At 34.9% G+C, this 17,671-nt stretch overlaps 1 protein-coding gene across 8 annotated transcripts in view; it reads left to right on the forward strand.

Moving 5' to 3' along the window:
* The window catches only part of KCNT2 (potassium sodium-activated channel subfamily T member 2), a 376,144-nt gene that overhangs the window by 134,205 nt on the left and 224,268 nt on the right, over positions 1–17,671 (forward strand). For all 8 annotated transcript variants that reach the window (XM_082394255.1, XM_082394261.1, XM_082394256.1 and 5 more), the window contains 5 exons: positions 276–324; positions 2,760–2,819; positions 12,445–12,519; positions 13,753–13,836; positions 16,636–16,730. In XM_082394255.1, coding sequence (XP_082250381.1) covers positions 276–324; positions 2,760–2,819; positions 12,445–12,519; positions 13,753–13,836; positions 16,636–16,730 — 363 coding nt within the window. The remainder of the gene's footprint in view (positions 1–275; positions 325–2,759; positions 2,820–12,444; positions 12,520–13,752; positions 13,837–16,635; positions 16,731–17,671) is intronic.

Raw genomic sequence — 17,671 nt, forward strand, 5'->3', positions numbered from 1 at the left:
CCTCTCTCCTTAGATAAGGGCCCATTGTCTTTTCTTACATGATTAACATGAGACCGAAAACAAAATTAAAAAGGGTTTTTTTTTTCCTGGAACAGAAACGAGTATTACCAAAAAGAAAATTGAAGCAATATAAGATTTTTTTCTAATTTTAATTGTGGTATTTTATTGTTTTTTTATGCTAACAACATTTAAATATTTCCAACTTTAGTCAAAATGTGAAAATGAATGCTTTTTTCATTAAAAAAAAAACTAATGTCTTATCATTCTTTTCATAGGTCTCATATCTTTTGGGTGAACAGAAGTCTACCTTTATGGGGCTTACAGGTTATGTACAATTTTGTTTTATTCCTATATTTCTGGATTTATTCATATTTTACTGAGCAATACTACCGGGGAGAAAAGTTTTGACAGTAAAAATGAGTTTTGGTTTATTGTTTAATTAATCTTGATGCACATCTTAAAATTTTTATTCCTTTCTTCACGTTTACGTGAGCCCTCCATTCTACCTTTTGAGAATTTCCTCATGATCAGGTTTAGACGTCAGAAAGTTTTTGAGGATCTGAAGGAAACTAACGTAAACCCAACCTTGTCTGAAGGCACAACAAGTTCCCCAAACTACTTTAGGCATTCCTAAAGTCTTAGATTATATCATCTTTGAAAAATTAATCAAAAGCCCATAACCATGTTTGCATTTTTTACCTTATGTGCTCAATGTTGGGAACATGGTAGAATCTCAATAAATAATTGTTAAATGAATAAACAAATGAACAAACAGTTCGTATTACCAATAGGAAGAGCTTGGTCCCTAAGCAGATAATTTTGTAAATAAAACAAAAAGTGTGCCCTGGCATAAAAGGAGTCCTGAAGAAGGAGTAAGGAAACCTGTGGAGCACAGTGTGTCTGAACTACATTGTGTGTCTGAACTACATTGTGTGTCTGAACTACATTGTGTGTCTGAACTACATTGTGTGTCTGAACTACATTGTTGTGGTGTTCCCTGGAGTCCTCTGGATCTCTGTTCCTTTTTTTGTTGAATTTCATGCCAGGCAAACTTTTTACAGCTTCCCATCTCCTCTACTCCTGTCTCTTTCCTGCAGATACTTTTTAGTTTCTGTTGTTTTTCAAAAGCAAAAATCATTCGGAGAGGAGAGTCTATAAGATTAAAAACATTAGAGATTGGAAGACAGTTGAGTCTGGAAGGAATGGAAGGACTCTTAAGTCTCACTGTGTATAAACAACCTTTAAAATACTTTAAAATCAAATGTTTGGGTTGTCTTTTAAAGTCAGGATGATTGTGAGGTCTGTACATTTTATATGTGACAATGAATTATTTCAATTATGTATGCATTGTGATTATAACTATGAATCAAGTTTTTACTGTGTCTGCATATTTTGTATTTTATTGAAGTCAAGTTGTGTTTTCTGTTTTTTGATACTGACTTTCATTGCAGTGCCGTACACACTTGTAAAGTAAGTTAATATTTTTATGAATAGTTATATATGGCCTTGAAATATATTTTGATCTGTTCAAATTGCTTTTATCTCTTAGTGATGTTCTAAAATAATAAAAACACTCATTTTCACATAGGATTTTGGGTAATTCATGCTAAAAATGGTCTCGAGATCATCTAACAATGTGTACCTCTAGAAAAGTAAGAGATTATGATTTAGACAATTTGTGGAGAAAATTGAAAAAGTGAAAAATTTCTATTTTAATGTCTGTCTACTGTATGTACTTCTGGACTTATTTTACTTAGATTGTCATGCATTCATATGTTTTTAAATTGTCCTTATATTTTAATATTCACCTAAATCAAAGTTTTCATTCCAACAGGAGGCAGAATCTAAAACTCTAGGGTATCTGCCTTTCTCATGCAGATTGACTTTACCCTCACAAATCTATGAACAAATATATTTGTTATCTCAGTTATTTCATGTTGATGCTTGCTTATTTTGATTATATTCCTGTCTCCTGAAGTGCTTAGGGTCTTTAACACAAAATAATTTGGATGTCTTTACTGGTTACTTTTTCTGTTGCAATCATAGCTGTTTGGTAGCTGAGCAGAGGAAACTGTATACAGAGTAGAGAATAGAGAGAAAAGTGGAAGCTTGTCTAGGGGGCTGCAGGATGCCCATGTCCAGTGGCAGAAGGGGAATTGGCTGTGAAGTCCATTCAAATAAAATCTGAAAGTATCTTGAAGTGCTGACATGGACTATTTTGTTTAGTGTTTGAGGATGTTTCATTTTGTTTGAGGTGGGTGATAGGATGGAAAGTATCCTTCAACTCCAAGCTTGTATTCTTTTATTTTCTGAAGGGAACTGCCATTTTTGGTGGGTGTACTGAGATGGTGGTGGTGTGGCTGGGGGAGAGCATTATTTGTGGTGGGACAGTTGTGTGTGATTGTGTGTATTAAGAATACACACACAAACAAAACCTATTCTTTACATATGGTGAAGATTCCAGCCGTCTGACTGTTCTAATCCCACATTTACATTTGTGGTAATAAACTTAAAAAAGACTTATTGAGGAGTATTAGAAATGGTAAAAACTAAGCTGTAGTGCCTGGGACAGCCTACTGCCTACCACCTGTATATAGAAATTAAAGTGCCACATAGCACCTCCTATATCATATATATATATATAAATATATATGCATATACACATCTATGCACATATATATAAAGTTAAAAGTATTGTAATCAGAATATATATTTTGATTTTGTTGTATTTTCTCATTAAGGTATAATTTATATTTTAGGTTTCAGTGGCATTGATAAGTCTCTTTGAAACAATACTACTTGGTTATCTCAGTTATAAGGTAAGTTATTTTAATTAGAAGTTTTCTGCTGGTAGAACACATTACTAGCATTGACCCAGTATTCCTGTATTTATAATTCATAGTCTGGGGATAAAGCAAGCTCTTCTTAAACCCCTTTAACTCTTTTGAACCTCTCCAGTATGTGATCAAAAGCTGTGGTAACATGGTAATGTTTTCCTTGGTGGCTTAAACATACTTCACTAATTCCCATGGGCTAATTTGCCCATTACGTGCATGCTCATATGAGACAAGCAAATGGAATGGTTTGGCTTTTTATTGTTCTCCACCTCTTCTCCTGATCTGTACAGGAAACACTGAGGGAGAAAAACATGTCTGTTAGGAATTATTTTCATGAATTCCCTTCATTTTTGGCGAAGGTTTGCTTGGCTAACCGAATTTAACAAATGTTTATTAAGTTCTTATTTTATGAAGAGCACCACACTGTGCATGTTTTTTTCTCAATGAATTTACGATCTAGAAAGGGGGGTGGGCAGGAGAAAATTATATAGACAACAATAATACAAGGCTGAATAATAGGTACTTCCTATGAGGTGCAAATAAAGTCCTGTGGGGCTTCATAGAGAGAGGTCGTATGGGGTGAAAAGACTGATTTAAGCAGAATCCTTGAATCAGTAACTTCACTAAAGAAAGATGAAAAGGCAGAACAACAGGGATTTATAGAATCAGCAAAGGCGTAAAAGAAGGAATGTACATATAAAATTGGAAGAATGAATAAGTATTTAGGCTTGGGCAGAGTATGGCATATGTGGGAAAATATTGGTGGAAAAAGATGGGACAATATAGTGAGGGTCTTGTATGGCAACTTACAGTGGGGAGTTGATGCAGGATGTTGAACATGAGAGTTCTATAATTGTAACTAAGTTTTAGGAGTATTAGTTCAGAACATCTGTGCAGCACAGGTCAAAGAGACATGGCACTGAAAACCACATGCTCAGTTAAGACGCATTTGCAGTATGAAAGGAAAACTTCGAATGAAGCTTTGGCTGGGTGAAAGGAATACATTCAATGCAAGATAAGTCATGAAGGTAGAAACTAAAGAAATCATCAACTGATTAGTTGAAATAGATGAGGAGAAGAAAATGTCAAAAATCATTTTAAGATTTCCTAAATCCAAATGACTGGGAACGAGGCAGTAAAACCAAGAAAAGTTACATCAAGAAAAAAATCAGACTGGGGTCGAGATAGGTGGAATAATGAAAATGGTTTTGGAAATGATGACTCTGAGGTATTTTTGGACAAATAGCTGTGACATGCAGGCAATTGAAAAGGAGGATCTGGGACTTGCAGGAGAGATTTAGTAAGAATGAATTGGCAGTCATTTCCATAGAGATGATGAAGGAAGCATGCAAGTCCATTAAGGATGGAATAGTAACCAGTGGAGAAGAGAAGGCCCACATTAATGAAGATGCTTATAGTGTGGCCATCGGAAGAACCGAACAATGAGCGCAGACAGAGGAATAGGTGAGAAGCGTGGAAGGTCATCAGAATGCTTGTCATAGTCATCATGGATTTCCAGGTCGCAGTTTCTGCCTGTACGATGTCAACAAGTGCACTCAAGGTTCTGTTTTGGGGGGATTCTTATCTACCATATAAATTTCTTTCTCACTTCATAATGTAAGGTTTTGAAGATAACACTCCCTAGACTACTTTTTAATCCTAAACTTAGGGCAAGAAGTCTTTACAAACTCTCTCACCTTATCCGCTGGCTTCCTTTTTAAAATTCTCTTTAACTCCGCCTAAAGAACATAAGGCCAATGTCTAATAAGGTGAGATTGATGAATTAGAAAGTGTAGAAAGAAAAGAGTGAGTGGCTTCCAAAAAAAATACAAATGCAGTGATTTAATATTTATGAGAAAAATAGGATGTTAGAAATGTCTAGGGAAGAAAAGTGTTAAATGAAAGCATGGGAACCTTGGAAAGTTTAGTAAGAAGCTTGAGAAAGGCCTTTGGCTTTACAGTTTGGGAGATCATTTGTTATTCACCCTTAAGAGCCCAATTTCAATGGAGTACAATTGAGAGTAAAATTGTCAGATGAAGAATGTTGATTGACTGGTACAGGAGCTCCCTAGAGGCAGTATAATGAGGTGGAAGATTGCCTCACGATGATAAAAATCTGCATCTTTTAAAGAGAGCAAGTAGAGGGGACAGGAAAAAATGACGGATGAAGCAAGGTTTATAAAAAGTAAGAATAAGCTAGAACAGGAAGTTGAGGACTACTAATTAGCTTTGGATACATTCTGTTCTTTTCTGAGAGCACAGGAGACGGAAAATGGTGCCTGAAGGAATATTTTGAAGTTAGAGGAGGAAGCTGAAAGATCTTGCACATAGCTGGTCACTTAATCCTAAATTACTTAGAAAGGACTAGCTTAGTGATGGACAGTATAGAATGAGATGTTGAGGAGGGATCTTTTAATGGCTTATTAGTATATCTTCTTGTCAGAATAGGTGCTCTATAAATATGTACTGATTGACAAATCTGGATTTTGGATACCTAGAAGAATAAAATAAAAATCAAGTAAATTAACATCCAAGATGTTATCTTCTAAGGTCTTTAGTTTTCAAGTATGTGATAAATGTTGAATATGATATGCAAAAAGTGACATACTAAAAAATTAGGCATGTGGGTGTTTTTTTGTAATTTAATGAAATCTCTTCCGCTAGTACAAGAGTATGTACAAATGCATAAACCGGCCAAAATATTAATCTGCATTGGTGAATGTATGTGCTCCAAATTCTAACTAAAAAGTAATATGAAATTAACTTTGGTGCTTTGCTAATAATAGTCATTTAAAAAGCACGAAGAGATTCAAGATGGAATTATAATTTTCCATTGTAATTATATGGTGCTGACATTTGTAATCAATTAATTCCTGCCATTTATAAAATGAGAGCAAAGACCTAGCAGGTAGAGCTAGATGACATATAATATTTTCATTCTGACCTTCATAAACATTAATGTCTAGATGGAGGAGAGGTTCATGGTAAATGAGTCCTGTGTGTTACAACACAAAAGATAAAAAGGAGTTAGGTGACATTGGAAGGATAGGTTGCTGTTAATTACCTTCTCTTCCTTTCATATATTCAGTCAAATTCATGAACTCTTCTGACCTTTTCAATAAACTGTTGGATACATTTTTTGGAATGAAAAAATTAAATAATTGATAACTATTTATGGCATATATATAAGGCAAATCCATACAGCAGAACTTCAAATGAGGTCCTTCTTTCAAATTAGACTTTTAAGAAAAATTATAGACAGGTATGCAGAAATGGATATTGTATTAGTAATGAAATCCATTTCTAATATTGCTCTTTGATATTTCTAGTTCTGAAATATCAATAGCAAATCAACATACAATTTTCTCATATTTGTTTACATCTGCATGTATATATACAGATAATGTATATATTTACATATACAACATATATGTATATATACGACATTTAAAAATAAATTTAATACTTTATTTGTAAGTACTTTATAGTTCTTAAAATTAGACTTCCTAAAATAAGCATGACTTAATTCTTAACAATTAAAAAAGTTTAAACTGTCATGGAGACTATAGTTTTTTTAAAATCAAAAGACTAATGAGTAAATGCAAAATGAGCAAAAACTCTTAAAAGTGTATGTTGAGGTTAGCAGATAATAACTTACAAATCCCTGACATCCACTTATTTTGTCCTCTGTCATACAGAATTGCAGGTCTGAAGTTAAATCATCATTCAGTTCATGTTTATTTATCGCTATTTGTCAAAAGAGTCGCAGGGATTGCCCAAGAGGGAAGTTCTTATTCTTCTGTCAGATAGATACCCTCTATGTCTTTATCAGCTGCTTTCAAAATAGAACTCTATTTATACACACACATTCATTAACTCAAAAGGAAACAAAAACACACCCTGGCATAATTTCCAAATCTCTGAAAACAAAAGTTCAGCACACCTAGAAGGCTTTGGTTAAATCTACAATTCTTTTTTCTACACAGTAATCGCTTTATAAAAAGCAACAGTTTTGAAATGTTAACATCATGATGGGCTTATTTCTGGAAAGAACGAAGGATTTGGACTAGGGCGCCTAGATCCTGGTGATTCTGCTTACCATGCCATGGAAATGGTAAATCTGAATGTTGTTGAGTTTACATTCAGAAATACAAAAGACTGCCATAGGGTTACTCCACAATTTAAACTCACTGAAGGAAAGTAAGTTATTAGTCTTTTTGGTTAAATATTTTAAATATAGGTATTCTTAATATTATAGAAGAAAATGCTTTTTAAAAGTCCCATGTTCCAACCTGGGCTAACAACAACTAAATTACCATAAGTCTTATAATTTTTAAAGTGCTTTTTAGAGTTACCTAGATAATAGTTCCAAACTTGCACTTTCTTTTATGATAAAAATAAAAGCCTGATACATCTTAGAAAATCACCTATTGTCCTGCATTTTTATTGGTTAAGGAAAGTTACATCCATACCAAATGTTATAGAATGGTTAGATTAGGCTTTATTTATATTTTACTGAATTCTGTCAATAAGAAGAGGAACACAGAGAGCTCTACACGCTTAGAACAGAAAAAACTACTTTTTAGAAACTTTTTTTTTCTTTAGGTTACCTTTTGGAAGAAGACTAATGCCTTTCATCTCGTTCAGGAAAATAAGATTAAGTGAAACAGGTATTTAACTTAATTTTGAAAGGCATGTGCCTGCCTTTTGGATCTTATTTCATGCTTCTCTAAGTAGTGGCATTCTCCGGATTTAGGCTTTCTTTTTTCACTATAATTACTTTTATCATGTGGATTTATATGATGCAGGCCCATGGGGACTCTCTAATAGCCAATGCAACTTTTGGATAATTTTTCTATCTATTTTTCATCAGCTCATTTTAGGGGAGATAATTTATGAACGTTCAGCAGACAACCTGAGATCTTAGAATTAAACCTAATGAATATAATCGAAATGTCTTCGCTTATTTTTAGCAATGAGTACATTGCCTCCCTGTATAATTTTAGATTGTGAAAATTAGTCCTCAGGGGGAAATTCCTTATTTGCTACAACACACACATACACAAACATACACACACATTAGCTATGAATCAACGGGAGCGTGTTTGACATAATGCAGTTCTAGTTTTTATTGAGGCGCTTCAGACTGTCAAGGACTGTGCTAGGAACAGAGCAAAGAACCTGAACTAAACAGATGCTTTCACCTGGACCTCATGACTTTAAAATCAAGTGTTGATTAAATATATAAAAAGAAACTGAAAAAAAGGACTGAGAAGGATGTTGATGAAGATTGAAAAACCTAGTGTGGGAATCTGATCTTGTCTGGTGTGTGTGCAATGAGGGGGCAAGGAAAGCCTCAAAACACTCAAAAGATTTTGAGTTAAGAGCTGAAAGATGTGTGTGAATTAACTAGACAAAGGGAAATTGGAAAGGAAGGTGGAGATTTTCCAAGTCTCTTAAAAAGCACGTGCCAAGGCCCTGGCATATATAAGGAGTGGAAGGTCTTTGGAAAGAATGATCTTTAAAATTCGGGTGGAGAGGTCAAGGAGAGCTAAATGATATGTTGCCTTGTAGGTTGTAATAGAATCTGTGTTTCCCTGTATAAGTGTCTGAATTGTTCAAGAGTTTCAAAGTGAGTGGGGGTGGCGTGGGGTGAGGGGTAGGGATTGGCACATGAGATGTGCCTTAGAAACATATTCCTGGTAACACTGTGGGAGGTGAATGGGAATGGGGCAAGAAGGAAGGGGAGGAGACCGGTTAGGAGGCTGGAGTGGGATTAGCGTTAGAATGAGAACCAGAGGACTCAAGATCCGTATATGAATCAGGAAGTCTTATTGACGAATTATTCTTGTTTAGCATGTGAAAGGAAGGTGTAAAGAGTTTCTCCAGAATTTTTGGTTTCTGTTACTGGGAACCAGTCAGGGCAAATATCATAAATTTTACTTTTAGGTAGTCTATTTTATTGGCATAGAGTTGCTTGTTAGTCTCTTATGATCCTTTGTGTTTCTGTGGTGTCTGTTGTAACTTCTCTTTTTTCATTTCTAATTTTATTGATTTGAATCCTCTCCCTTTTTTCCTTGATGAGTCTGGCTAAAGGTTTATCAATTGCATTTATCTTCTTGAAGAACCAGCTTTTAGTTTTATTGATCTTTGCTATTGTTTTCTTTGTTTCTATTTCATTTATTTCTGCTCTGATCTTTATGATTTCTTTCCTTCTGCTAACTTTGGGTTTTGTTTGTTCTTCTTTCTCTAGTTGCTTTAGGTATAAGGATAGGTTGTTTATTTGAGATTTTTCTTGTTTCTTGAGGTAGGATTGTATTGCTATAAACTTCCGTCTTAGAAATGCTTTTTCTGCATCCCATAGGTTTTGGATTGTCGTGTTTTCATTGTTGTTTAAATTTTACTTTTAGACATATTACCCACAAGGTGCCTTTGAGGCATCTGTGTGAAGCAGTGGATTAGGCAGTGGAGATCTGAAAGAGATTCTCAGATAGAATATTGTTCTGAGCTAGAGATACAACATTGGAAGTCATTGGTTTATTATTGACGATATGTTGAAGTTGACACATAGATGAGATTACCTAAGATTGGTATATAGCCAAGTACTCTTGAAATGCTTTCTTCCAGAAATTTCTGTTGAGCTTTGTGGCCATAAGTTTAACAACTTATTTATAATTGTACCAGGAAGGCTTTAAACAATAATATTCTTTCAGGGGTTTCCATTTGGATCCAATAGAAAGAAATATAAATGTTTAAGTTCAAAAATTAATTATACCAAGAAGGGAAGAATATGTATAAAATATTTGAAAGTTTCATTTATTCATTAACATGCTTATTGAGTCCAAATGTCATATAAACAAATAAGTTTTATAAAATGTTACAAACATGTATCCAGGTAGTTAGTGGTGAAGGTATGGGGACTGAGACATTCCAAGCAGAGGGAGAAGTGTGTGAGCTAAGTTGTAAAAGTATGAAATAGCCTAGTGTGTTCAGAGAACTGCATCAAAATCAGTTCTACATGTGATGAATCTGTAGCTAAATTCGAGGTGGGCTAGGAATATAGTAGGTACAAACCAAACCAGTAGCCAGAGTCCAAATTATGAAGCTTCATATGATGTAATGAGGAGTTTGGATGTTAATATGATGGCAATGGAAATTCGGCATTTTAGAAAGAATTCTCTGGCTTTAATATGGAAGATAAATCAGAAGTGAACCCAACCAAGTCACATACCAGTCATGAGACTCTTTTACTGGTTTGAGAAAAAATCATAAAAATCAAATTGGTGTGTTATAAATGGAAATGAAGAGGGACATTAGAGATAGAAAGGCTTTTGGTTTACTATGAACTAAACTTTCCAGTGTGCCACAGCTACGAAAACTAACGCTAATCTTGCTATGTATTCATAGAAAGATCCTGCCGTGTGACCAGTGGTAACTGTACCCATACCCTCCCCCCCCCCCGCAACTCCACCCTGCCGTCTTCTTCTGGTCACATCAGTCTCTTTTCCTGTGCAGAATCATTGACATCAAGGAACGATGTACAATGACAAGTAAAAACACAGTAGGGAAAGAGTAAGCCAAGTGTTAAGCATTCTGGAAACTGAGTCATGGAAAAAACTGATGAAAAAAATGGTAATGTTAACGTGCACAATAAAAGATAGGAGCTTCACATAATTAAAATCAATTATAAATGGTTTGTTGAATAGGTTGGCCTGACTCAGTGCAAGTAGGAAAAGGCTTTAGTTTTCCTACCTTTCTCCTTCAAATTCAGTCATTGTCCTTATGAGCCATGCTCATCAGATGAAATCTTGGGCAGGTATCTTAGCTTTTTTAGACTTTTCAGTCGCAATGCAAATCTCAGTTTAGTACTTAAGAAATTATGATCAGTATGTAAAAATTTAAAATTCTTATCCAGTTTTAGCTTTTTCTTGGCCTGGACCCACATGGGGCAGGGGATCATCTTGGGGGCCATCTCCTCTTTCCCCCTCCTCCCTTATTTGACACCAGCTGATTTTGGTCCCTCAGGGCTGTGGAGGCACGGGGAGAAGTGAGGTCAGCTTCTGGGACGAAGTTGCCTGACTGGCACAAGAACAGTCTGCGGTTGGGTTGCTCTGATGGCAGGTCCAAACGGGGCTTATGTGGTTCTCCCGAGGCCTTTGGCCAAAGCTCCTTGATGCCTCAAGCCTCGGGCTGGCCACTAGGGCTCTGACCCAGGCCCTGGGGTCCTGAGGGCCACCATCTGTCACGGTTCCATGTCCCTGTAGGGACACAGCCCTCCTGAGTGTGAACTTAGAATGACCATAAGTTTCATTCTTTAGGGTCTATATCTCATCCCCAGAAAATAAGTACCTCTTAGGATTGGCATAAGTGTGGCCTGTTCTCATCTTAACCCTCTTTCTCTTTGCTCTGCTGTTTTTTGATGATGTTTTACGCATTCGCCAAATGCGGCCCCCATGTCTGAGCCAGCTCTCTGAGTGGTTCACCCGAGCTCTCCTCACTGAGCTGGCTGTGGTGAGGGAAGTACCACAGCACCCTTGTATCTCTACACAGAGGAGGTCTCATTGCTTCTGTTTCTTCCACCAGCTCCCTCCGCCACTCTTTATACAGCTTGCAGACGGGCGATGAACCAATGATAACAAAACCTCTTTAGCACACAGACGATTGCTGATCCAGAACTTGCCTTGTGAAGTGGAGGTGTTTTACATCATTGTAATGTTTTAAGGCTCTGGGACCTCAAGAAAAATAAAGAATCCCAATATTATAGCCAGTGTCATAAAATAATTAGACATTACAAGGAGTCAGATTTCAAATTGCCTTACTAATGGGTAGTTCTTTTTTTCATAGATGAATAAACTGCTTTAGGAAGTTCTGAGTTCTTTTTTGCTAGACACCGTTCAAGAAAGTTTCAGGAATGACCTGTTAGTCAGTGCAGTGGCCCAGAGCTGCACAATTAGAAGGGCCTGTGCTTGTTTTAATGCTCTGATGTCACCTTCTTGAAATTATTCATAATTTGTTAATAAGAGGCCCTGTATTTTCATATTGCCCTTAGCCCCACAAATTAGGTAGCCAGGCCTGATTAATATTGTTGCACTATGTGGGTTGGAAGATTAGAATCCAGAAGATTGAGAAAATCCTCCCTTTAAATTTTATTAATCTAAAAACAATGTTAATTCCAAGGAACATTGTTATATGTTTGTATTTGCGAACTATTTGATATGCTTTAAAGTTTGTGAATGTAATTATTATAGTAAAAAAATCAAGACTGAGTCGCTTTTTCATTGATTCTGTAAGGTTTTTTAATGTGTTTTATTTTTACTAGTAAGTTTTCTTCCATGAAATATGATATGATTAAAATGTGTTATGTGCAATATTCAAGGATTACTACAAACATTTGTTTTACTTCTTAAACTGACTACAAAATTGAGAGGGCACAATTACATTCAGCAAAATTATCTCTAAAAGTCATTGCTACATTTCTAAATAATGATTTGGTATTCTGTTAATGTAAGCATCCTTATTGCTAGAGAAATTCTGATGCTGTCTTTTTCCCCCTTTAATGGGATTCAGTTATAATTGACTTTCATTTTTACTCATTCTTTCTTGGAAGGGAAACATCTGGGAACAGATTTTACGAATACCCTTCATCTTGGAAATAATTAATGCGGTTCCCTTCATTATCTCAGTAAGTCCTAAAAGAATCTTTAAAAGAAATAAGTTTTTTATTAGACATAAAGTCTTTAAATCTAAATAGTAATAGATAACATATTAGCTCAGATGAATGAATTTAGACTTTGTTATTGTTTTAAATCATGGTATTAAAAAATAAATAGTAAAATCAGTTGGATAACTGGGTTGTGAAATTAAGTGAAAATTAATGAGATTTAGTACAATAGCAAAATGAAATGCTTTTTAGAAATATATGCTCTAGAGGTGCCATTTTAACAAGTGTCAGTATTGTCTAAACAGAGAGGGAATTAATCACTCCATTTCTTGTGTATATTGTGGAATTAAAAAAAATAGAAACCGAGTAAAACCAAGTATTTATAAAAGTTTCTCATGCTAAGAATATGTTTATCTCGAGCTTAACCACAGGATTTCCAAAGTCCAGTTCTCTTTTTACTAAGGAAGTTGCCATCAGCCAGACAACCAGTAATTTGCTTCTTTACCAAAGTCTGTGGAGGACCAATTCCACAGTGATCCTGTTTAACTACAGAATATGTAACTAGCACTTTCCCATTGCAAAATTAGGTCTTAATCTCTATTTGATAAAGTTACAGTAATATCTGTACTGGTAATATGCTTTCTAACACCTTATTTGTTTGAATTTTATTTGGAAAATAATGAAAATAAGTCCATATGAACTGAAGCTGTTGCTCAGTTCTGACAATTGTTTTAATTTGAGTGATTTATCTAGAGGAGCAACTGGCCCCAGATTGAATGACTGGCTAATTAAATATAATTCCAATGGAGTACAGTTCCCCAGTGTCACTAAGATTGTTTGAATCTGCAGAGACTAAGTGGTAATGCTATGAAAAACTAAAGCTCTGTCTCCTTACATCTACTTTTTACTTTCAGTTGCAGGAAAGAAAGAGGTGATGTCTATTATAAACTGTCACGCTAAAAGATTTAGTGATCGAATTAGCACAGTTATAGCTGACATCCAGTGAGAGCTGATTACTTTCATTCTGCTTCTACAATAATTTTCCTAAGAATTTTTCCTTAAGTAAGACTTAGAGAATGAATGAAAAGATCCTGTCTGCTCCTTGCATTTCAATAGTCATATGAGTTTAAAGTATTTGCCACACGTTTTAGATCATTCTATTGTTTTTAATAACTTATTTCTGTTTCACATTTCTTCTAAATCATATCGATTTCTTGCTTTGAGATAAAAGTTTAGTTTTGATTTGTTTTCCAGATATTCTGGCCTTCCTTAAGAAATCTATTTGTCCCAGTCTTTCTAAACTGTTGGCTTGCCAAACATGCCTTGGAAAATATGATTGTAAGTATAAAGGACAAGTGCAAAGACAAAAATATTTTTCAACACTCCATTATTTCTTACCTCATTAAAGTGACGTGTTGCATAAATGTCTAAGCTAATAGATCCCAAGTCTGCTTATATCCTAATCAGAATGAAAAGTCATAAAATGCCCATATTGCCAAGTCCCTTCCTTCATAAGGCCCTATGAACTGGTAAACAAAAATAGTTCAGATATTCCAAATATCACCAAACCAAAGCTAACTGCTGTTCGGACTGGTCCAACTAATAAGCCAATTTCCTGAAGACAAACAGCCTTCCCTTCTAAGACAATCTCTTGATGTATAACGGGACCCCTGGTTTTAAGGCTTCAGGAGGTAACATTGTCAAACTGTTCTTAACTGTAGGTAGTCTCACAGTACATAAAAATCTATGGGGTTTTGTAAGACCCTATATTGGATCCAGAAGGCCCTCATGTAAAGTCACCTTTTTAGGCTGGGTTGGGTTGGGAGTAGGATATTAGGAGGGAGAAGGGGAAGCAGGAAAGAAGAGATGCAGAACTCAGAGATGTGCCATAGTTACATTTTGCCCAAGGCAGACCCTGTTCAGAAGGACTGATTTATAACTATGACCAAAATCTATTTGCTATAATAGGCTTGGACACTTATGAGTGAGCTTGCTGTTTGGTCATTTATTCTACAGGTGTTAATAGGAGTCCACTCTATGTTAAGTGCTCTGATAAGATAAGCAAATGATTCAACTTCTTTGCTAATGTCTTCATCTTCAAAAGAGAATAAAAGTACCTACATACAGGCTTGCTGTGAGAATTAAATGAACTTATATATACATGCATATATATGTATGTGTAAAATCTTGTATCTAGCATAAACATAGTAAGGGCTCAATATTATTAATTTTATCACACATAAATTTGTTTGGAGGCAATCTTGTTTTTCTTTTAAAAACCTTTTTTTTTTTTAAACATCTTTATTGGAGTATGATTGCTTTACAATGTAAATAGCTTTTTAACAGAAATTATGACACAAGTTGTGGCCAAAAGGAATATCTGGATAACATTTGAATATTCACAACCAGGTGGATATTTCTAAACATCTGTGTTAAGTAACCACTGGAGCCTCATGAAAGTTCATGGCTAAGAAAGGGATAGTGTAGCCTGTGGATGGTTTGTGGAAACATCAGGCTGTCTTAACTGTCCAAAAAAATACTATTTCACTAAATATAGATTGCCTAATTTCCTAATGAAAAAAAATACTCCAGGAAAAAATAAACGTCTTTGCTAATTTGCATTTATTAGCTGTTGGAAAAAGTAACCTAACCAAGAGAGGAATCATTAGTCAGTCGTTGAGAGTAGAAGTAGTGCTTTGCATTATTAATTTAGGATTCATTTTCCATCATAGCTCTATATTTTACTTCTCCTCTCCCTGGTTGCTAAATTTTAATTTATTTTTCTGTTCATTAACACCTCTGTTAGAAGAAAGTAAGAGATGCGAGGTGAAATTCTAGTCAACTTAGTTTGTTTTTAGTATAGTTCTGGTTAAATGTGTGGTAGAGAAAGATAAACTATGGCTCATTGAGACTTTTCTTGTATTGATGAAGTTATTTATCTCATGCAGTCCTGATACGCAGACTGTTAAAATGTTACTATAAAAAGTTTATACAACAGGAAACCATAAAATAAAACATTATGCAAAACTACAAACCTTCCACACAGACTAAGCACTAGTAATAATTTATATTCTTCTAATATTTTCTATGAAAACACACACACACACAAAATTGTATGTTTAATTTTATAATTTGAATTTTTTGTCATATAATAGTATGTGGTGGACAGGTTCCTATGTCATTAAATATTCCTGTTCAAACCATTTTTAATGGATGCATCTAAATCTGCTCTCCAGTTTTGATCAATTTATTTAACCATTTTTCTTTTGCATTTTTAGTTACTTTAATAGTAATGGACATTCATTATTTCACATAATAAATATTATAATTTTGTAATAAAGATGAACATACATAAGTATTCGATTTCCATCTCATATTTTTCATGTGATTAGCTTTTAGAAATTATGTTATGGGGTAAATACTAATTAAATGAATAAATCCATGAAGTAGAAAGGGCATACTTGTGAATTTTGACCTGTATTACCAAATTACTTTCAAGAAATTTATAACAAATTACATGAGCAGTATTATATATGAGTGCTTGTTTTTTGCATATTAAATAACAGTGGGTATTATTATTTTCAGTGTTTTTCAATTGGAAAATAAAATTATATATTGAATTCACATTGCTCTTAATATGAATGAAATTAATCTAAAAATGTTCATTGGCTATATAATTTTCTATTTTTATGATACATCGCCTGGCATAATTCATGTTATTTTTCCTGATTCAGAGAATGAGATATGGTTGTAGTTTGATCCAGCTATTACTTTCCCCTTAATTGAACATAATATTTTCTGATCTTTTAAAATTAGAATTTTCCACAAGAGAGCATACTCAGCGTGGAGGGCTTTTGGGGAGTCAGTGTAACAACTCTACAGATGTTTGTAAGGCGAGTAAACTAAAATTTGGTGCTTTGGTGGTCTCCCATAGTATTATCTTGGTAATATGAATGTTACAGTAAGGTTATTCAGACCAAGGCAAAAACGAAAATATGCTGCTATATCCATTTAAAATATATGTGTTGAGTATGCACAAGATAGTTGAAATGTAATACATAGTAATAAATGTAACAAAACTCATGAATACATAGTATCTATCAAAATTTAAAATATGCTTGTTCTGTATTATTTCAGAATGATCTACACAGAGCCATTCAGCGTACACAGTCTGCAATGTTTAATCAAGTTTTGATTTTAATATCTACATTACTATGCCTTATCTTCACCTGGTAAGATCATACATATCAGCATTTTTATTATGTTTTGTTTTAATTATAGTTCTACAAAAACATATAATAAACCACTTTAATTAAGATTTGACTACAATAAATGAATAGATAAATATTCACTATAAAAAGTAATGGTCACCTACAGAAATAGAAGTAAAATCCTTACTTCAGTCTTAAGGAAAAAAACAAGAAAGCACATCAATCATTTGGTATTGATATTTACTGCAGCTCTGAGGTTTTTCCAAATGCTGCAAACAACCAGATCACAAGGATTTGTACTGCATGCCACAGCTGTCAAACAAGAATTTTTCCTTCAAACTGCTGGCATGGGGGTGCCCTCATCTTTCCATAATCTTCAAAGCAGAACCGCTGTTGAGAACACTGTCCCTGCCCGTCCCTGTCTGCCTGCCCCTCCGCCCCCGGTGTTCTCTCAGGCCTCCAGGCAGAAAGCGAGGGCAGACACGACAGTGCGAGGCAACTGGTACGTTGCTTTAGTATAGAAAACAGTTTTTTTTCCTTTTTACGAACTAATTTTTAATTTTTTTTAATTTTTATTTTTTTTAAACATCTTTATTGGAGTATAATTGCTTTACAATGGTGTGTTAGTTTCTGCTGTATAACAAAGTGAATCAGCTATACATGTACATATATCCCGGTATCTCTTCCCTCTTGCGTCTCCCTCCCACCCTCCCTAACCCACCCCTCTACGTGGTCACAAAGCACCGAGCTGATCGCCCTGTGCTATGTGGCTGCTTCCCACTAGCTATCTGTTTTACGTTTGGTAGTGTATATATGTCCATGCCACTCTCTCACTTTGTCCCAGCTTACCCTTCCCCCTCCCCGTGTCCTCAAGTCCATTCTCTACGTCTGCGTCTTTATTCCTGTCCTGCCCCTAGATTTTTCATAGCCATTTTTTTTTTCTTTTTTAGATTCCATATATA

The sequence above is a fragment of the Balaenoptera borealis genome, assembly GCF_965194805.1.
Source record: "Balaenoptera borealis genome assembly, chromosome: 1".
NCBI lineage: Eukaryota > Metazoa > Chordata > Mammalia > Artiodactyla > Balaenopteridae > Balaenoptera > Balaenoptera borealis.